Source organism: Teleopsis dalmanni, chromosome 2, assembly GCF_002237135.1.
Source record: "Teleopsis dalmanni isolate 2A chromosome 2, ASM223713v2, whole genome shotgun sequence".
NCBI classification, from domain to species: domain Eukaryota; kingdom Metazoa; phylum Arthropoda; class Insecta; order Diptera; family Diopsidae; genus Teleopsis; species Teleopsis dalmanni.
In genome coordinates, this window is record NC_051847.1 from 179581708 (window position 1) to 179604752 (window position 23045).

At 27.8% G+C, this 23045-nt stretch overlaps 1 protein-coding gene across 3 annotated transcripts; it reads right to left on the minus strand.

Annotated features, from left to right (window-relative positions):
* Positions 1 to 305: 305 nt before the first annotated feature.
* On the minus strand, positions 306 to 22105 carry LOC119678645 (protein Cep78 homolog). 3 transcript variants are annotated; one of them, XM_038090601.1, is made up of 9 exons: positions 21954 to 22105; positions 14033 to 14109; positions 4250 to 4599; positions 3994 to 4181; positions 3572 to 3748; positions 2783 to 2957; positions 2291 to 2720; positions 1914 to 2220; positions 306 to 835 (listed from the first exon to the last, which is right to left on the minus strand). In XM_038090601.1, the coding sequence occupies exons 2-9, from the start codon at positions 14038 to 14040 to the stop codon at positions 434 to 436; spliced, it is 2037 nt and encodes a 678-aa protein (XP_037946529.1). In that variant the 5' UTR covers positions 14041 to 14109; positions 21954 to 22105; the 3' UTR covers positions 306 to 433. The 3 variants fall into 3 exon arrangements, with proteins under 3 accessions (XP_037946529.1, XP_037946530.1, XP_037946531.1); XM_038090602.1 differs by lacking the exon at positions 21954 to 22105 and adding an exon at positions 14165 to 14228; XM_038090603.1 differs by lacking the exons at positions 14033 to 14109; positions 21954 to 22105 and adding an exon at positions 4825 to 4866.
* Positions 22106 to 23045: the final 940 nt, after the last annotated feature.

The window sequence follows — 23045 nt, forward strand, 5'->3', positions numbered from 1 at the left end:
AAAGTTTTATCGAAATGACATGTTTGATTTTGTTCCGAAGACGATAGTAAATTCCTAAATTTTTTCGTTTATGAAACACCCGAAAATCAATTTTCTTTGTTTGGTTTAAAATAGTTGTGTAGATAATATAATAAATAAATAAATAATTAAAAAGAAGAAAAGATAGAATTGCTGAATATAAAAAACTGTTTGAAAATGATTGGAGATTAAATTATTTTTGGAAAAAAGACAATGAAAACCAACGAGTATTCTTTATTTCTTTACAAACGTATTAGTAAAAAATATATAATGTTATGAAAAACAAAATTTCATTAGAATTTCATTAACAAATATATTTCAGATTATGGTAATAAACCCTTAATTTTGATGTACGTTTTTTTATGCGATTTGCTCTTCATATCCATTGGGTTTTTTTTATTTCTTTAGTTTGCTATCAATCGCAAAGGCCAAGAAAAAGCGACCTGGGTGATTTCTTTACTGCTGGCGTATTAACTAGTAAACCATGTGGACCGACGGCATTATTTCTAACGAAAACCTGCATTGGTTGTTTATTATACGCGTCATTGCTATTTCTCAGCGTATCTGAATCGCTAGATGAGCCCGTGTCACTTGTGTGCGTACGGGCCGAAGATATGGACAGATCATCTAATTCGAATTTATGATTTATGTGATTCGGATTATGAATGTTAATGCTACGATTGTAATTAACATTGTTTTTGTTCTCATAAACGTGCTTTTTATCGAACATAGATGTGTTAGGCATAAGTGACGTTGGTGGGTTGTTCGCTGCAGAGTCTCCAATGTTTGTTTCAAAGTGTATTGTATGAAACTGCAACTATAAAATATTATAATTAGTAAAAACGATCTTGTTTTAAAAATGTATATAATAAAAGTAAAATTTTTTGAATTATTTATTAAATCATACATTAATTATAATTATTTTAATAATAACAACAAATGATTCATTAAAAAGCTTTCAATAATTAATTATTAATAAAAATTATTATAGATAATATAAATATATGTAAGTTATTGTTACATGAATTTTTAATGTTATTTGAATATAAATATAATTAAATTAATTATTGACAGCTTTTCAGCGAATCAACTGGTATAACAAAAAAATAATTTATTAAAATTATTTAAGCAATTCATCAATTATGATATTAACGAAATATATGTTAATTATTGTTTATTTCTGCTATAATAAATTGAAGTCATTCCTTCCGTATATTGATTGTGAAATAGATATACAAAAATGTAATTTAAAAAAAAATTTTTTTCAGTAATTCATATTATTTAGATTAGGTTAAATTATGTCAGTGATGTTGGAAATTGGCATATATATCGAATAAAGACAAAGAGGATTTTCAAGGTAAGCTATTACAACTGAGTCGGACACACTCAAAATTTATTCTCTATCATGCTTAATTTACACTATACATACGCTAGACAAAGATAAAATTTATTTAAACCATATTTATTATCTTAATTAAAAACATGTTAAAAACATGGTAAGCATGATTTACTTAGCGATAGTAACCTATCAGCAAAGCTGCTATAAGATTTATTTTAACTTTGAAACTGGAAACTGAAGCCAAAAATTTTGAAAGAACAATAAACAAATCTATTTAAAATTATCTTATCCTTAATTGTTCAATCTGGACCCGTTTGCTCGTGATATAGGAGCATTATCCATTAAATTAAGCTCCTACAGATATTACTTAAATATATCAAAAACAATATTTATTTAATTAGTCCATAATTTTTATATTTTCAATTAAAACTTCATAAAGCGTACAAAAACAATAAACATTAAATAAATAATTATAATAATTAGTATTCTTAACTGAATTTTCAGGACATTAAGGAAAAAAACGCTTAAACAATTCAAACATTTGTTCATAACTTACATCTTTATCGTTCCCAAATTCATGATCTGATTTGGATTCTTTTTTCTTGGAGTAAGAGTCTTTCATCGGGACATCAACATATTTCACCTCACTCTTTATTTTACGAACATTCAGCTTACGTCCCTCTCTGTGCAATATGGCAGAAATCAGATGTGGTGTGTCTGGTGGCTTATCATAATTAAATTTCTCAGTCTCTGAAGTATCCTCATAGAATAGTTGAGTTTTACATGAAGCTGGAGTATCAATATGTATAACTGATTTCTCATGTTTTTTCTCATTATTATTAGGACCTTTCAAATTATTGCGTCTAAAAGAGAATATCAAAAAAAGATAATTAAAATATTACCACAAATATTGGAAGTATAATTCAGCCATACTCGTTTATAATAGACTGCAAAGAATCATTTTTAACCAAGACATAACCAGCCTTTTTGTTGTCCTCCACCAACGAAGCCAATTCCTGTTCATAAGCATGGATACGTTGGGTTAATTTTTCATTGAGCATTTCGGCTTTTTTACGCAACAACTGTTCATGTTTTAATTGCTCATCCAATGATTTCAGCATTTGTTGCATTTGCTGTGGTGTTAATTTGTTCTTCTTATTCTGCACCGCATTTTTCGATTGCTCTGTAAGCTTTTGGTCCTCATCGTATTTACCCAACTGCTCCTGAATACTACGATGCAAGAATTTGCTTATATTGGGATTTCCTCGCACATTGAAATCCAATAAATAGTTATTTAGTTCTAAGCAGTCCAATATACTATTCGCACCACGGTCAGTAATTCCGCAATCTTCCATTTCAATATCTAATAAAAATATATTTACAACTAAGTAGTATAGAAAATAAAAAAAGAATTGATATAATTACATTTGATCCAAACATCCTCTTTCAACACTTCGATAATGAATTGTAGGCCATCGTCCCCAATTTCTGGATTGTGTGAAATATTAACGAAACGTAAACCAGATATTGTTTCGGGATCAACAGGCCGATAACGCAGGGACTGTTGCCAACCTTCCGTGTAACGACTTATTTTTTGCACCTATAAATTAATAACATTTTATTATTTCTTTGCTTTTTTCGTCTGACATGGCAATCCAATTTTTTTTTTTATTAAATATATATGTATTTATATATATATATAAATATTTAATTACAATTTGATTAAGATCTGGAATTGCTAATCAAATATCGCTCACAACTCACAAAGGAAGTTTACTGTTAGTAAATTAGTCATGATTTCCTAGAAAGGAAAGAACCACTAAGGTTTTTTTTTGTACTGCACCCAATGTTTTATAAAATAAGGAGGCTTTAAGCACAGTATATATTTTTTATACTTAATTATTTAATTATTAATTAAATATGTTAATTTTTGAAATAGCAAATCGGGATAAATTCCTACTTAATTATTAATTAATTATTGATTAATAGGTTTCAAGCACGGTATATATTTTTTATATATAGTTAATTATTAAATAATTATGTCATTTTTTTAATTAACTTAATAAATAGTTACAAAAAGGGTTAATTTACTAATTAATTTTTAATTAATTAATTACCTTTGTTTTTTAGATTAATTGTTATGTAACAATTAATTAATTAGTTAATGTAGATTTTATGTAAAATATTATGTACTCTAAATTGAAGTTACATTACCTTTATCATTTCTGATACACACTCTGCTCCTTTCACACCGATTCCACAATGTGATAGGTTTAGTTTTTCAACGTTATCCATATATTTCAGAGCGTTACATATTGCCTCGCATCCTTTATCACCTAGATTTGACCGTTGAAAACTTATTTCCTTCAAATTGTCATTTGCAGATAATGCCTTTAAAGAATATGGATTAGAATATAATTTAAAATATGGATTCCAATAATTTTTCTTTCAAAGTAATGTTCTAACAATATGTATACTTTTTTAAATTATGTTTATAGTAATTAAATATTATTCCTATATATATAAAAAAATTTATTATAATTACAAATGTTTTTTGTTTTAAAAATGCAATAAAAAATAAACTATTACGAATGTAGAAATTATTTATAAATTTATAAGTTAAAGATTTTTATTACCTTTGCTATTGTTTCCACATACATATCATTTATTGGCAGTCCCTCAAGGCATAATATCCTCAGGTTTTTGTTAAGCTCTATAACTTTTGAAACCGCTTCGATAACACCTGTAAAGACATACTTAGTGCACACACATGGCTTCTGTCTAAAGAATTTAGCCTTCTTTTCAGTGTCAAGGTGTTCCAATACTACAAAAAATTAATTAATAAAAAAATTTAAAATTTTTTTTTATAAAATAATATTTTAAATATGTTACCTATTGGTTGACAACGCCGTAGTCTTATTGCAAGTGTTTGTAATACTTGATCGTAATACAATGATTCAACGATGAGGCCCCAATCAGTAACGCCAATTTTATCTGCACTAAAATCCAGAAGTGACGTTGCGTTATTTTTCGAACGAATATCACTTAAAGGTGTTACATTTTTGGAACGACAAAGCTCCAAGTATCTGAAATGAAAAGAACGGCACCGCGTACTTTTCTTAATAGAGGTAAGACTACCACAGTCACGCATCTCCATTTTCTTATTTTTTGAATTCAATTTTTCCAGTTGCCTAACACTGGCAAGACTTTTTGAATCAAATGCTTTCACACTTGTTTTTATTCTATTTAAAAATCAATAAATATTATAAGTGTTTAAGATATTCAATTAAATTAGTAAAAAAAATTAGTAAAAAATTATAAAAATGCGTGGCAAGTAAAAAAAGTCATGAAAATAATTAAAAATTTTTTTTTTAAAGATATTATTTGAATTTAAAAAACAAGCTAACTAATTTTCACAGATTTTCTTAAACAAATTAATAAAAAAAATTGTAAAAATCACAACTTACCTTTATATAATTTTAATTTTTTTAAAGGCACTTTTAATTAACTATTTTTAACGCAACTTCAATTATTATAAACAAAACTCAATTCAAAATAAAGGAATACCAACTTTTTTTTTAAATTTTCGAATAAAATCGTTCTCGTAGTTAGCAGTTTCTTCTCCGGAAAGTTTGGAAACGTATTGAAGAAATTTATTTTAATAATGAAATATAAATTTGTTACTTGGAGTAGTAAAAAAAATTTCAAAAATTTCAAAAATTTCAAAGGTAAATAGTTTCGGATTAACCTATATAGTAAAGAAATGTCAAACAACACTTAGTATTCTACAATTCTACAATTCCAAAAGGTATACTACGTTATTTTGTAGACTTTAAAAATTTTAAACATTTTTTGACTACAGATTCACACTTTTTGGTTCCAATATATTTAAAATACAAAATTACCGAAAAAAATAAATCTTTGAGAATATTTGGGCTAAAGATAGTAAACTACCAGCAAGTATTGATTTGAATTTTTTTTTAAATTTATTATTTTATGACCAAACGATTTTAATAAAGAGTTTTTGCAGGGTAATTCTTGTATTTATTTTTGTGCTCAAACCTACAGCCTCCCAAATACCGGCTGGAGATTTGTAACTGTCATGCCTTCGTAACCAAATATTGGTTACAAAGCCATGCCCACAGTATATCGCTAAATAGCAATACACCGTTCATAGTGATGACTAATCACCGGGTATGCACAATGGAATATCATCGATATTTCGACTTTAATCAAAAGTCAACATCAGAAAACTAAATTTTTATTTTTTTTGTAAAAATATTTTTGTTTATCTATCTGGTCATCTACTCATCAACCCTTTAGAAAAAAAAGCAATAAAATTTCGATAAATACCGGCAATATGAACTTCAATTGCTGCGTCAACCCAATTTGTAAACAAAAAATATAAACAATAATTTCGGCGACGCAGTCATTAAGTTTCATGGTTCGGCGATTGCTCGCGTGCTCTTCGTTTCCATAGTGCACCATGGTACTTCGTAGTATGCAAGCATTCTCTATTGTTGTTGCTGTGGCAATGTTTCGATTCCATAACATTTTAATCAACATTGGGTAAGTGCTTTACCATTCTTTTCATACGTTTAAGCCAGGCTTAAAGCCAAATTTAAACTTAAAACGAATGCAATTTTTAGTCTTTGTGAGGTGTTCGAAGTTGTCGTTTGTTTTTGAAATTAAGACGGATTAAAATTATAAAAAAATATTTTTAAATAAACATATAAGCAAGTTAAGAAATACTCAGTTAAAAAAAAAACAAATTTTATAAATGATACTGTGCAATTAATTTAAAAATATTAAAACTAATTTAATATAATACAAAAAAAAAATAATAAATAAAAATAAATAAAATATATAACATTTTTAATATCTTGAATGACGTAGCAATAGCTGAAGTGAAGAGAAGTCACGCTTCAAAAAATCGTATATTGTTAAGAAAGTAGTTCTGGGCTAATTCTGCTATATCCTAAGAAGTGTGCCAGTTGTCCGCTAATTAGTGAATTGAAACTAAGAAAAATACAAATAAGAATATTTTATAACAATATCCGGTTAAAAAAAAAAGTTGCTACAAATAAACCACATGAGGATGAAGAACTATTAAATTACTCGACATTGGGGTAAGTTTGCAAAAAGAGGGTTGTTCAAGAATATTTGCTAAAATATTTTCACTTAAAGAACTTTACATTAAAATATGCAAATTCCTGAAGGCGTTTAAATTCTATAAATAAGTTGGTGTTTAAAATATTTCCAAATGTTACTTTTATGTTGTCATAGTACTTGAACAATTTTGTTACTTTCGTATTTTGTAGAAGTTTCATTGTAATTACTATTTTTCTTAATTTAAAAGAATTATACCATAGGAAATCTACATAGCGGCCTATATGACACTCCAAAGAGGGGATATTTTAGTCCGTATAAATACATATTAATATGTTAGGAAGTCGAGCAGACCATTTCTACAAAGGTCAGTCTGACGTTTCATAACGTCATAAAAAAATCATCATAAAACTCACCACAAAAAGAAATTATGCCACTATTTTGGAATTTATATCACTTTCTGAATTAATCTGTTCTCAATTACAAAGTTTATAAGCTTTATCGAGTCAAGGATGCTGAACTTTACTACTTTTTTCATTTTTAGTAAGAATCTCCTTAGGAAATATGTTTCTTGGAGGAGTGCCTGACATTTGTGCGTTATGTCTCTCTATTATTAGGGTCTAGGATGTTTTTAAAGTCCAATTTAACCCAACTGAGATATTTTAGGTCACATTTTATTTTTAATTTCCCTAAAAACAACTTTGTCCCTTTTGTAAATTCCTTTAACTAGAAAACACTTAATAATGTTACCGTTTATCTAGAAAAAAGTCGACAGTGCAGCAATGAAATTACAATCAATTCTTCCGTGCTTTATTTTTCGCAGGTATTGCAGAAGTCTCTACTGGGATCTAGCATATCTTCAAAATAATTTAATCCAACGAAGGTATTTTAAGTTAAGTAAAATTTCTTTAAAATTCCATCAAGTCAACTTTATTTCCTTCGGTAAATCCCTTAAAATAGAAATCTCTTAATTATATTAGTCTTTCTCTGAAAGAAAACTGCACAATAACAATAAATTCTTTTCGTTTCTTCCATAACCTCCTTCTGGTAGCTACTGCAGAATAGTTTTTTGTGGTCTTGGATATCTTTGTAATTAAGTAAGATTAATTTTTGTTTGAATTAGATATACATCATTAATCTGTTAGATATAAAAGATAAAGTAATTTATCTAAAATTTGGCACATTGAAAATCAAAAATTGAGCAGTGTGAATCTTAATAGTCCTTAAAACCGATTGAATAGGAGTTATTTGTATAATATATAATCAATTAGTATAAATACTATATTCAAAGAGAATGTAGTAAGAGCGAAAACGATTATAAAGAATATAAAAAAAAAATAAATTAGAATGAGAAATGATTATAATCAAGACGAGGGAAATCAAGCTTTGTTCTTATCAAAATTAACAAAATCAGGAAATTGAAATTAAACTTAATTTAATTAAATTTTTTTTTGTTTTTTTGAATAATCGTATAGTTTGTTGAGTTTTTCAGTACGAAAAACAGATATGTATACGTCAGAGATGTATAGTATTACGCAATTGGTATGTAAAAAGTCTCGTCGTTTCAGATATAAGTCGATTGCTCCTGTAGCTGAACTTTAACTATTCTACCATAAATAGTTGTCTCAATAAATTTGAAACTTGGAGTAGTTGATAAGAAATTAAGAAGGAAATTGTTAATTAATTATAAATATTTATAATTAATATTTAAAAATAGAATTTTAAAGAATACCATAGAAATCAATTCACTTCATTTTAAATTATGACGCGTTATGCAATTATTTATTGATTATTTAAGAATTACATTTAGTACACAAAGTATATAGAATTATAAAAAAAAACCAAAAAAAGCCATCAATCAGTCAGAATTTAACTAATCGTATTTAAGGTCTTTAACTATTGCATTTATATAAAATAAAATATAAATAAAATATATATAAATAATAAGATATTTGATGCAATCCTCCAATATTTTTCTTAGCTTTATATATGACCTTTAACGTCTTCTGCAAATTATCTTTTATAATCGCAAGCGATTCGAAACATATTCCTCGAAATATGCTAGTTTTAGCTTCCAAAGCAGAAAAAAAACTATTGCGTCCCTCGTGAAGTAAGTACGGTGTCAAATGTTAATGGAAAATTCCTGATTATTTATTGGCATTATAGAATTGTAGAAACATGTTTGTCAGTTATTTATTTATTTATTGTTTAGAAAATTATTTATTAGTATTAATTTTACAAAGAAATATATATATATATACTTATATACATATATTCCTATTGGAAGGTGCTAAGTGATAAAAGTTCTGGATATAGGCTTTCAATAATAAGCTTAGATCGAAGTTTTCTGTCCGTCATTTATTTCAGTTAACCAATATCGCTATATATTCTTTCCCGGCTTTGGAGATATTATTATTATTATTATTATTATTATATCATTAATTATTATTATATATTATTATTATATCATAGGATATATTTTTTGTTTGCTCATATTATTTATTATTTTTAATCTTTATATAAATTATCTCAGTTATTAATATTAGAATTTATTAGAAATATCCATTTTTTACTGTACATATTTTGATATACAAAAATCCTCTCTCCGATACCCTCCAACGGAGATCAATAAAACTTTGTGAATGTGTACGGCTGGTTCCCACTTGAAAGATAAGATAGTTTTGGATCCGATAGGTGACGATTTTAGCGCGATGTACAACAAATTTTTAAGTTTTTCAATGAAAAACTTTTTAAAATATTTTTAAATTCCTTAGACAAAAAAAAATACAAAATAAATTCAAATTTTTACTTTACAATCTCTTGTTAATATTTTTAAATGTTTTTGTTTTATTCTTAAATTCTCAAAAGGTAATATAAAGTTGCTAACGGGTTTCATTACGGGTAATTATGGGCTGAAATATCATCTATATAAACTTTGATTGTCTACTAATTCGAAATGAATTTTTTGTGACTGTCCAGCTTAAATAACGCACAGAAACAACTTATTTCATGTGGTATCTCTGTCAACAGAACTGATTAAGACTTCTCTTCAGATTTAGTTCTGGACTTTGTTCACAAAGCTTTAAAGGGCTTTGTGTAATCAATAGTGAAATTGATACAATAGGGATCTTTTTACCGCAGTACTGTTAGGCGATTTCACAACAATAGTTTTAATATATATAATAATATTAACAAACACTTTTTATCGATGATTTTGTATTCAAAATATTATTTGTACTCTGAGACACACTGCGAAACGGAACCTGCGAAAAAATTAATCGAAAATTACCGCAAAAATTTTAAATAATTATTTGTTGACACAAAATTAGTAACTATTATATAATAGTTATATAGACTAAATTATATACGTATGTATTTTTTCTCGAAACGCATTATCTGGTTGGAGCTAACACCAACGAAACTTTAATTAAGCGCAGTCTTATTAGAGACTTTATGCATAGTTATGCTCGCAATGGCACGCATCGCTGCTGGTGCGTTTACAGAGTGCAAGCTGAACTGAATGTATCACCAGCTAAACTCTGGATGTGCTCGTGCTCGTAGTACCATATGTATTGCCTTCAATTTCCGGTGTGGATTTATGCATAGTAAATAATTTAAACATTTCCTCCCCCAATTGGATATTCGTCAACAAAACTGACAACCTAAACAAAGAAGAACAGGTCTGGCCGAGCTACTGAGAGTCAAGTTCAAATTGGTTCAGTATGGATGATGACGATGATTATGATGATGATGATGGTGACGATAATGATGATGGAGAAGTTACACTTGTCATGTAACAAAAAATCAGTTGAAAAAATAGACTATTAAAATACAATAACAACAAGAGTATTAAAGTTCGTTGCGGTAGGTTGATTTTTGATTCATAATACCTTCATACTCTACTCGTGCTCAGATACATACTTGGCTACTCTACTCATACACTATATTGAGCTATATTCACTATATTCACACTTCACATAAAATGATTCTTCTGTGTAAAAATGTATGTGTCTTCGGTACAATTTGTCCGTCACACTCCGTATACTTAATTATTTTTTTTTTAATTTTTTTTACAATAGCTTTACTTTTTTCGCAAACATATTTGCATGTTTTATTGATTTAATTAATTCGTATCTTGTATTTTTTCTAAAATTAATTGACCAATATTTAAAACAGTATAATTAAAAAGTAGTGCACAGTGTAAAGAAATTACCAAAGGAAAAAAAGTGAAATGCACATAAATCAAGAGAAAAAAATAAAAAAAAAGGTTTGTGAGATGAAGAAAATTACTAAAGTCGTAGTACATATTGTACATATATTAATATTATAATTAATAGAACTGCTGACATTATTTATAATATCTAATAGAGTAGAATTGTGTATGTAAATCGACTAATCCTTCTTTTCTTTGATGTTAATCTTGTGTGGTCCATTAATGTATTTGTTTTATCTCTCTTATTTAAAGTAAATAATTAAGTACAGCTTTCTTAGAAAATAATATGTACGTATAATTAATATAAATGGGAGGAGGAGTAGGATAATGTGTTTGTTCATAAGATTATCATTAGTCTTAATCTTGTGTTTAGACCTTCTGTTGCTAATCGAACTCAAAAACTCAAACATTCAAAAACCGAAGCACTGTAATGCAGCTCTGTCACCATCAAGGCCCCATAAACAACCATTTTCCCATCTACAACCCCATGCCTTCAGTATAATGTGTTTGTTCATAAGATTATCAATAATCTTAATCTTGTGCTTAGACCGTTAGTGGCTAATTGAACTCAAACATTCAAAAATCGAAGCACTGTAATTGCAGGTTTGTCACCATCAGGGTCTCATAATCAACCATTTTCCCACCTACAAGCCCATGCCTTCAGTATATTGCCGCTACATCATTCATTTCTGGGTGTGTCACAGGTATCCCCTATTCTCAGTTCATGCAAACAATAATTTTCAAATTTTAAATTTAATTTTATGAATATTAATAATTAATATTATTTTCTTTATATTTTTTACTATTCATTTAAAATATATACCATAAATACTAATAAAAAAATATTATTTATTCTGAGTGTCTCAACATCACAATTACCATCTTCCCCCGAGCTCATGTATATAGTAAATTTGAAATTTTTGATTTTCAAATCAATTTAATTAATATTAATTAATTCCTTAAATTATTTTCATAAAGAGGTTTTTTCGAACAGTAGTGAACAACAACAACAAAAATTTTTATTTTTTATATTATTTTAATAAATTGAATTTTTGGCTGACCATACAACTGTTTCGAGTATTGCCGAATACCCATCATCAGTGGTCTTGGAAATAATTATTTAATTATGCATAAATAATTATTTTTGAGACTGCAAGTACCAGGAATCGAACTCTGGTCCTGCCAAATGTGAAGCTCAGAATCAGCGTACCTTAACCAACTGATCCAAAGTCGTAATTTTTATGTTCACATATATTTCTGGAGATTACTTTATTTAATCAAATTATTTTCTTTAAATTTTTTGCTCTTAATTTCTGAATTATATATGATAAATACTAATAATAATGTATGTATCCCTTTCTCCTCACGCTCATGAGAACAATAAATAAAAAATTTTTAATTTTCAATTTAATTAAATTAATTTAATTAAATTAAATTCAATTAAATTTAATTTAATCAATTTAATATAATTAATTTGTTGAAATAATTTTCTTATAATTTTTTACTATTAATTTCTGATTTATATACGAAAATTATTAATTACCACATGACATTTATTACTAGTTAGAAAATACTAAAATTTAATTTAATCATTTGTTAAAAATAAAATTTTAAATAAACAAATAAAAGTATAATTTTCGTTAATAATACTCGTAGTTAGAAAAAAAATTGTTTAAAAATAATTGTGTTAAAAGCAATTGACCTATGGTTTTAAGAAATTCTTTCTAAATCACTAACTTCAACAACGTCTTATGTGACCCATATTACAACAAACTAACAAACATTAAATATTTTAATGTATAAATATTTTTTTTATTTTTTTATTTGTATTTTATTTCAAGACGTGAACTTTACTTGAAGTTAAAAAGTTTAAATTTGACAAACCGTGACGTTTTTATGTCTTTTTGCCAAAAATGTTTGTCATTAACACGTTATACCGTTAAAAAATTTTTCAGATTTTTATACACATATATGTGTATAAATAGTTTATAGTTTTTATAATTTACAAATTATACTCCCCCATATAAAAAGAAATTTGATCCAATTAAAGTTAAACAACTTGACAAGTAAACGCAGGAATGAATATTCCGGAGCGAGTAAGAGATAATTAAGAATTAACATCAACAAAGCTTGTGTAGAACTATAACATTTTCTAGATCTCACGACTTCAAATATTCTTAAATATTTTAAAAAAATTATATAAAAAGAAAACAAGTCCGGTTTAGACATTGAAATCTTAGAACTGACTTTGAAGTCACTTGTTATATATAGTCTGTCCCATAACAGATGAGAAGAGTCTCAAAAAAATACCAAATGTTCAATATTTTGATTAACATATTATTGTATATTCGAAATAGTCTCCTAGCATGTCAACACGGATTTTTCGAAATATTTTTAATTCTTATTGGCCGCAATTGCCTTTAGCAATTGTCAAAGTTTTTTGGTTGATCAGGGTGCTTTTATAGTACCACTGTTACTTTTCGCTATAATGTACTATCTTTTCTTTTCTTTCTTTGCAAGTTAATGTCTAAGCACTTTTACTCAAGAGTGTCGGTCACCATTTAGATGATCCACTGTAATAAAAGCTTCATCCTCTTATTTCCATCTTTTCTGAAATCAGCTTAGATACTATGAATCCACCACATTTTTTGTCATGTTCTGTAGAAGTTTGTAGACCATTCGGACTATCGTTTTCGGTGTATGGCTTTCTTTGATTTTTTCTTCAAGTTCTTCTTAATATATTCCACAATATATTGGCACTACAGTGCTGAACATCATCATCGGCCTTCACCTTACATAAAGTACCCTCAATCGATCGTAATCAAGGTGATTTAGCAAATCTCACGATAGTCTGCATAATTCGTCATGTTGATATTTATCTATACTAGTATCGAATATTTTTGGCAAAATTTTTCTCTAGGAAACTCTAAGACCTTGTTCGTCTGTACTGGCAAAATTTATCTCCAGAAAACTCTAAGACCTTGTTGGTTTGTACTATTTTACTTCAGTGAATACTTTCAAATACTTGTTTTATAACAATTAACAATATATAAGGGTCTATATTTTAAATATTCATAAATATTTGTGTTTCAGAACACTAAATTTTAGGCAGTTATGGATCGATTAGAGAGATATGAATTACATTCTGATATGAATTATTTACATAAATTTATAATATTAATAGATATCGGAATTATCAAAGATATCTGCAACAATACTACTTTGTAAAAAATTACATTACTGATGATTATTATAGAAACACTTATTAAAATGTATAAAAATTGGCACATCATGTGTACAAAATATAATATATATAAAAAAATAATAAATTAATTAATTAATATATGACTTACTTGTTCATTTGTAATTCAGTTTTAAAATGATTTATATCCAAGTTATAATATAAGATCTTCAGCTATAATTTGCAATGCTGAAAATAAAAACATATTAAAAATTTTGTGAAATATATTTCCTACTTAATTTACTTTTTGCTTAAAATCGTTTCGTTGTTAAGATAGTTTAAAAAAAATTATATATAATTTGACATATAGTTCAAACGTAAGTCATGACATTTTTAGTTTTTTGAATACATTTTAGAGAAGTCACAAAAACTATGGGTTGAGTTATGTTGGAGAGGTAGCCTTATTCACCAAAGCTCGCCTTCTTTAGCTCAAATATTGGCCCATTATGATACTATAGATGAAAACACTATACAAATTAATAATAATTAATTAACACAAATTAATAAAATAGAATAAAAAGAACATCTACGAAAAATGCCAACTATTCTATAAGGATAGAAGAACAGTATCAGTGGCATACAGTCTAAATAGATCCTATATCTCTTAAGTACATATTTTAGAACAATTTTTTTTCATTTTATACATTAACTAAATAGAAAAGCTGAAGTATTGGATTTATATTTTCCTTCTTCATAGTCTAATATAACTTTCACCTTTGCACATGAAAAGAACTAGTCGATAAAGGTAAATTTGATGATAAATAATATTTGAAGAATGAACAACGTCCAGAAATATTCATAAAATACTATGTTCGTAGAAGAATTAGAAGAATTGGAGTCGAGTTGGTATGTAATTCCGATAGTTGTAAAATTTTTATTTATTCTCTATACTTAATGATAAGCTAAAATACATGCATTATAACAATAGAATAAAAATCATCTACAATGCTCTAAATGTATAAAATAAAGATATATATATATTAAACAATGCTAACACCTATAATAAATCTATTCACCGCAATAGTTACCGCTATTCTTTTTGCAATGTGGGTAGTGGCCTTATTAAGAAACTTATTAAATATTATTTTTGTATAACATATCTAAAAACGCCATTTATATAAAAGTAACCAATGGAACGAATTATTCTGAAACCTGACCATAGAACCCACTATCCACCAACAAATTATAATATATAACATTTGTATAAAAAATGCTTTAACATATCAGAAATGTATTCATATATAGACTATTATTTTATATGTATAAAAAATTATATTAGAAATTATATTACACAAAAATGGAAATACCTTACTTTGAGTATTAATTAATACAGAAGTATTAAGTTTTTAGTTATCACAATGGAAGCTGTTTTCAGAATGATTTGAAATATGGATTTTAATTTTAAAGTTTGTCAACATTAGTAGAAATTTTTATTTATACGAGTATGACAAGTTTGCAATCTTTATACTAACTTATCATTATGCTATGTGTCAATATACCTTAGTACTCATATTCGAGATATCAGGTTTTAGATGTAAAAATATAGCATGAAAACCACCAACGATAAGTAAATGCGTCAGGCCATTTCAACATAGTGGGAAAGTTACAGTTGACTTCATTAAAATCCGTTGTCAAATCGGAGAATTGGAGTTGCTTCATTTTATTATTATTATATTATGCATTCTACCAGATAAAATATAGTTGGCTCGGTCATACCATAAGAAAGGATACACGCAGCATAGCTCCTTTAGCCTTAGAATGGGAACCCGATTGGAATAAGAATAAGAGGACGTTCAAAAACAAAATGGAGGGGAACAGTATTCAACGAAACATCCAAATCGTTCAACGAGCTTAAATACATGGCACGAGGTAGGGAAAACTGAAAACTTAGTTTTCAGATATAAAATCAATTTATAATATAATTAATAGTTGAGTTAATTTTGGAATATTCATTACACATTGTGGATTAGAATGAAAAACCTAACTTTCTAATTGTTATTAACTAATTATTGTCATTACGAATATTTAGTCTGTTATTAGTGTTATAATTTTTCTATCTATTAACAAATGTGTAAATAAATGTATATATCAACATTGTAAAAATTTTTCAAGAAATATAAAATACTAGCGAACCCAACAGACTTCGTTCTGTCAAAAAGATTTGGAATATGGCAGTTTTTTGTTCCTACCTATTTTATAGTCGGGGCAAAAAAATCTGAACAGAACAGTCACCCTGGTGTTTGGGGTTCAGCTCGGATGACTAAAGTATCTTTTCTTCCAAGAACTTTGGCCACCCTTCTGGGATTCACTAAAAAAGCCCGACTGGGATGTCTGCCAGAGGGTTTCAAACTAAGCAGCGAACTTAGGGTTCAAACCTGATTGGAAAATAATCTAAAGGGACAGTGAAAACCTAAAGGTGACATATATAAAAAGTGGGTGGCTCGCTTGGATAGTGGAGACAATAATCTGCAAAGGAAGTCATGGGGATTGAATAAACATACCTACAATAATCAACAACTTATTACAACACACAAACTCATCTATTCTGGTTATGTTCTTGTCTTCTTATATGTAAAAATGAATCGAAAAATGTGTTGGTAAGCGCATAACTCAACAACGCCTGGACCAATCTGGAATTAGCAATAATTCAATTTTTTTTCTCGCTGTAAAAACCATCCTTGGACTTCAACGAACATTTTAGAAAAAGAATTGACCAAATTGGTCCAGGCGTTGTTAAGTTATGCGCTCACCAACACTTATTTGGATTCATTTTTATATAAAAGATATAACCAATAAGAAAAGGAACTTATAAGTCCTTCTCAAAATTTATTCTAAGGTTATAAGGTGAGATACAATAAAAAAATATTCAATCATATAAACTATACAATCACTGATGTTACAATCACTAAACCTTTATATTAGTATTTATCAGTATTGTTGCTCAAATCTCTAACAATATCTTGTTAAAGACTATTCAAAGTTACATTAATTGTAGGTCTAAAATTTTACAAAATTTTGTATCTAATTACATGGATTGTGAGTAGATTGGCAAATCTGTGGAACTAAAAAGGGAAAAATATTATAAAAGATTAATTGCTCAAGGTTGTTTGATAAAATGTAATCGTGTTTAAACAAGACTTAGGTTTAATTAATCTCAGATATTTCCACATTGTTATTTTATTTCCATTTAAATGTATAAATACTTGGAAAATTGCTTTTAATAAACTTTTGCACAATATACCTATGTAAGTATCTTAAGTATCTTAAATGAGCAATGTAAATGTGCATTAATGAATTTTAAATTTATTTGAATACCGTAAGAAATCACAAAGAAAAAGCATTTAAATTTCAATATTTCATCGACAACTCAAATTAAACCAAATTAAAAATTAATTATCAAAAGTTTTGCATTGCATTGTACGAATATTATAGTCAGTAAATTAAAAGTCTACTTCGAAATAATTCATTTCTTTGTATTGTATCTAACTAACATTGCCATTATTTGCACAATGAACTACACTAAATGTACACTACATACTTCATGAAGTATCTTTTTAATGAATGTACACCACACACTTCATAAAGTATCTTTTTATATGTTTGCAGTTGGATGTCATAACTTATCAGAGAGCAACTCTAAGCATTGAAAAGTGTAACGAATGATTTCTCATATATGTTATTAGCTTCTTCACTTCTTCACTTACATATTATTTATGATTTGCAATTCTTAATTATTCTGGGAAAAATGTCTGAAATTATTGAATAAAATATATTTCATATTTATGTTGTGTTATATATTTTTTAGTTTTTTATTATAATTCATTGATGCTTATATGCTATTTGAATTTAAATGTGTTAAATTTTTCTGTATAAATGTATGCATATACAAATCATACGTATTATGACACTATTTCCTGCACTTCTTATAATAAATCCTCAAACTTCATTTACTAAAATAATACAACGTAATGAAAATTTCACACTGTATATAAATTTGTGTAATAAATTAAATTCATATCAATTACTTAGTAAACCCTTGCACATCAGTCACGCATGCCCACACTAATCAAAAGTTTAGAAAACTACATAAAAATAAACAGTATTCAAAGTGCCAGCTAAAAACTACAAAATTAAAAAAAAAAAAGAATAGTAGTTTAAATAACCACTAACTAATTGCATTAAAAACACAATAAATTAAAGAAAACTAAACAATAAATAAACAATAAACATAAACAATATTCTTAATGTTAAGAAAATATATATTTAAATAATCTCTTTTTAGTTCACTGAAAAGTTCAGTACCCTTGACAAATTTTCGTACTGTACTGTACTTAAGTGGTGCTCTGTGTACAACACCATCTATGGCATTAGATCTAATGCTTCACTTGACATCTTCTTCACTGACATCATTAGTAAACATTTGGCAGCATTATCTGCCATATGACTCAACACTACCTCACAATGGAGGGCTAGTGACCATGGGCACCGTCCCATTCTAAAACTTTTCAGTCCTACTCTAAATAACATCGACTACATTCCTCCCATTCTCGATTTTTTTAGGAAATTCATTGTTAAATTCCCAACCAGTGAGGTTTGGCTATCAGAGAGCCCCTCCCTGGGTGAGGGTCTAGAAATTATTACCGATGGTTTGAAAATTTTTACCACGTTGAACTGTATTCAAATTTCGATAGTTAATTTCTATGTGTACATACTCATATCCATATTTATATCCTTAATATGTATTAGTCCTCTTTCTGTTGTATGTCAGATGAGTCTATATGTCATGCATATTGAAGTTGTGAATCTACATATATTCAAGTTTCGCTAATTGCTTCATGTTTCCTATAGCTTTCATACTAGCACTTTTTAGACATGGGTTCACTGCTAATAGTCAATTTTATTCATTTTGATTGTCTTGATTATTTTCTCTATCAATCATAACTATAATATAATATAAGCTGTCTTATCTGATAATCTGCTTTGGACTGATCAGACTTTATAACCATATAGAAATAGTACAGCTTGTAGTTCATTCGAAGAACCAAAAATCTTACGAAGACCTTTTCTCTCGAGAACTAGTGCTGTTTCACTATTCTGTAGTAATGTTTCTGTTTCTGCACAGGTAGAATGAGGGACCTATATAGTGCAAGTTTTGTTTGTCAAGAGGGAATTCTACATCTTAATAACCTACTGAGCTCATAATATATTGGTTATGGTAATTCTTCGTCTGATCTTCACGCTGACATCGTTGTTGCTCGTATTGGCGGTGCAACCGCCATTATAGAAAATTCTATCATATTTCATATATCATAGAAAGTACCTATATTAGACATCTGAACATAGGATAAACGCTTCAGCAATTATCTGTGCTGAAAACTCTGATTATTTGCATTCAGCTCTACAGCGAGGCTTATAGTTACTATTTAGTTATCGTTTTTTCAGATTTATGAATATTTTACCTGCAGAACATGATACATAGATCAGTCAATAATCTACAATAATTTCAAATTCTTAGCTTCATTTAAAGTATTTATAACTCATTAACCACTTCAAATGCTTTATTCTGAGTTCATGATGGCACAATGAGCATAAATAATACGGTCGGTCATGGAATTAAGTCGTGCACTCTTACAAATTAAAGTAAACAAAATTTACTTAAAAGTATTGTTAAAATTGTCTTTTGTACTATTTGTAATCCAGAGAGGTACTCATAAGAATATGTGTCATGTTGCGTTAACACTACATGCTTGACACAGGTTCCGGCAATTAAACACATTTCTTTCGAACGCGAGTTTGTAAGAAGTAAATGCCGCACGAAATTAAGCACAAAAGTTGTAATAAGAAAGAAATGTTGCAATGTTTTTGGAAATGACCACGAAAACGTGATATATGTCACAAAATTATACACTTTTTGAATTAAACTGAATAATGAATTAAACTGGTATTATAGATACACTCATGTGAAATTGTAACATAACCGCGTTGGCTCTATTGCCTTGATTTTGTGGTCTCTCACGCATAGATTAATTTAATTAAGTTATTGAACAATGAAAATTTTAATGAAATTCCAAAATAAATTTAATTTTATTAATTGTGTTAATTTAAGTATCTTAAAGAATCATTTAAAGCATGTTTCTGGTATCCATAAATAATTTTAAAATTAATTTTTATACTAAAAGTAATGGAAATAATATATATATTTTATTTCTCATCAATATTGTTATGAGATATCACAACATCATTGTATTCACATCATTTAAATGTCACAATACTGTAGTATTCCTACGTGCGATCCTATGAATTCTTCGAAAAAATTATAGTTATAGCCTTTTAACACATTATGTGCTGGCAGGTATTTGTACCCGTTGCGAGGATTGTCACTTATAAGCAGGACAGGTATTAGTACCCGTTTAAAATAAGTAATTTTGATTGACAGAAGGGAAAAATAATGTGTATCAAATATATGACTACGTCTCAAAGATCGGAAAGTGAGATAGAAAAAATTCCGTCCATCTATATTTTAACCAATATTCCTAGCAGCCACGTGTCCTCTGAGCTCATAATGTGTTAATAGCTTTTAAACTGATTTTAACGATACCACATTACCAAAATTTCAATACAAACAAGAAAATTTAAATTAAAATTTTGTAAAACCTATAAATCAATCTTTCTCACCGCAAATAAAAGCACTCCAATCTAATATATCGCTATCCAAAGTTTTGATTGATATCTTTTAGCGTTTTCTATTAATTAATCTGGGGTAACTTTTTTAATCGAGATTTATAAATTGGGATTTGATTCGATATATGTTTTTATTAAAAATATAAATATTTACTAACACAACTAAAAAAATTTTAGATTACTCTAAAAATGTTTGATTAGACAATAAAATTTGCATCGAAATCTAAAACGCCAAATCTTTCTCAGCACGAACAAAAAAACACTCTAGATATTTTGCCAGAGTACCAAGATTATCATGATTATCAATGATTATCAATATCATCAAAAAAATTAACAGCTGATTCATATGATTTGACAGATAAAGTATAATTTGAGTCGACATATGCATTTATTCATATATCCAGATTTACTTAACGAAAAGCCCATGAAATATCCATCAAAACATTCATTAGAGTATAAAGTATGAAGCTATAAGTATTATTATGTTAGATATAACAGTCCAGTTTTTATTATTAAAGAAATCAAATACACTTGAACGACGGATAGTTACCGTACCAGTGTTTGCCAATATCTTAATTCTAAAATAGATAGTTGCTAAAAAAATAGATAGTTGCTAAAACAGATTTATTAATCCAAAAAATTTTTAAACGAAGATTAATAGGGAATTGAAAATATTAAATCGCATAGCAGTAGATCCATCATTAGCCATTGTCGTTAAAATCGATCTATTACCGTCTACCTAAACTCTTTTTGTGCATGAAACAAAAAACAATGCTCAGAGCCATGTTTATAATGAAGTAACTCTAAGCACGGTGCTGAAATTAGAATTTGAAAGTAACAAAAATATAATATTTGAAATGAAGTTTTAAGATATCTTCCATTAACACATAATATACAGTTAGCACAAAATCTGGCTTTAAGAAGACTAATTAAGATTACTTGGTATATTAGAAGAACAGACATGCATAGAGACCTAAAAATCGACTCATTGAAAAAATATATCAAGGACAGAGCCCTAAAATTATTCACAAAAGTTGATACGTTGCTCAACCCCGCCCTAACAAACCTTAAGTCCAACTCAGGACGCACAGGAAGATATGCTAATCTACGGTCCGTCATCAGTTAAAATATAAATAAATGATAATAATTCTAGTACAGTTAAAGCTTAGTGTGGGGCAGGGATAAACCCTTCATTGTAGAAAACTTGACGGTAACTGATTCTTAATGGTATTGCAAAATATTTTGGACTCATAAACCAAAAAAATAATTTATTAATTTCAATAAAAATGTAACGTACCGATTTAAAAAAAAAATACGACTAACTAAAAAGATTTTGATAAAATATCACTTACCTGAAGTATTTCAATAGTGATAATGTTCGTTATTAACAAATTTTCCATATGTCTAAATATACGACTGGAGTACATTAACTTCCATAAAATTATTCTATTCTTTAAATGTTTCTTAAATCTTTACACAAGTTTAAGACAAAAATGTAAACGATCTATAAGATATACTAGATTTTATAAAATTTAAATGCACAGCAAGATTTATAACATCGATTTGACATGGATATATTGAAAAAAAAATATTTTTTTCATTAAAAAAAAATCTGGTAACTTAGTTAACAGAAAAATATATATCATATCATATTATGCACCATGTTTTACGGTGCACAGTCCTGCAGGAAGGAGAGTTGGAATTGGATTAAGAAAGAATTTACCAACATACAGAGAACAAAGAACAAGCATTCTACTGAAATAATCAAAAAAATTTCCTTAATATGGTAGTTTATTATTTTTCAGATATTAATTAATAAAAAAGATAAGAGTCCTCACACTTCAAGTTATTGGTTATTGCTCTATAAAACTATCTGAAACATACATCTGCTAACACATTTACCAACAACGTGTCCACCTTGATCCAACACACTTAGAGACTTTCAATTATCTCGAATATAAATTCAGACAGACAGGTGCCCATATCATGAGTAGTTGGAACGTATCCTAAATCTTCATACAAAACTTTAGCTTACTAAAACCACTTCTCAAGAATAACATGAAAAAATTGCAGTCAACGATACGTGAGAAACCAAAAGCTGAACTGCTATTCCAGTAATCAATAGTAGATGAAAAGATCAATAGGGCTGATATTAAATTAAGTTTATTTAAACTGTAGAGCATGTGCAAGAAAGGCAAAATAGAAGGTTGCGGCTAGTAAAGGGGGATAGTAAGTGACCAAATTATTTATTGACTATTTACGTTTTGAAAGCAAAGACCTTAACTGTAGAATGAAGCTAGAGTGGGAAATTTTTAACCTCATTATGAAAATTGTCAAAATTCTGATTTGATAAACATGCTCATTTGATAATTGATCTTAATAAAGACAGCCAGAGGACATCTCTTATTATAATAAGCGTCATGTTATGCAGACAGTCATGGTCA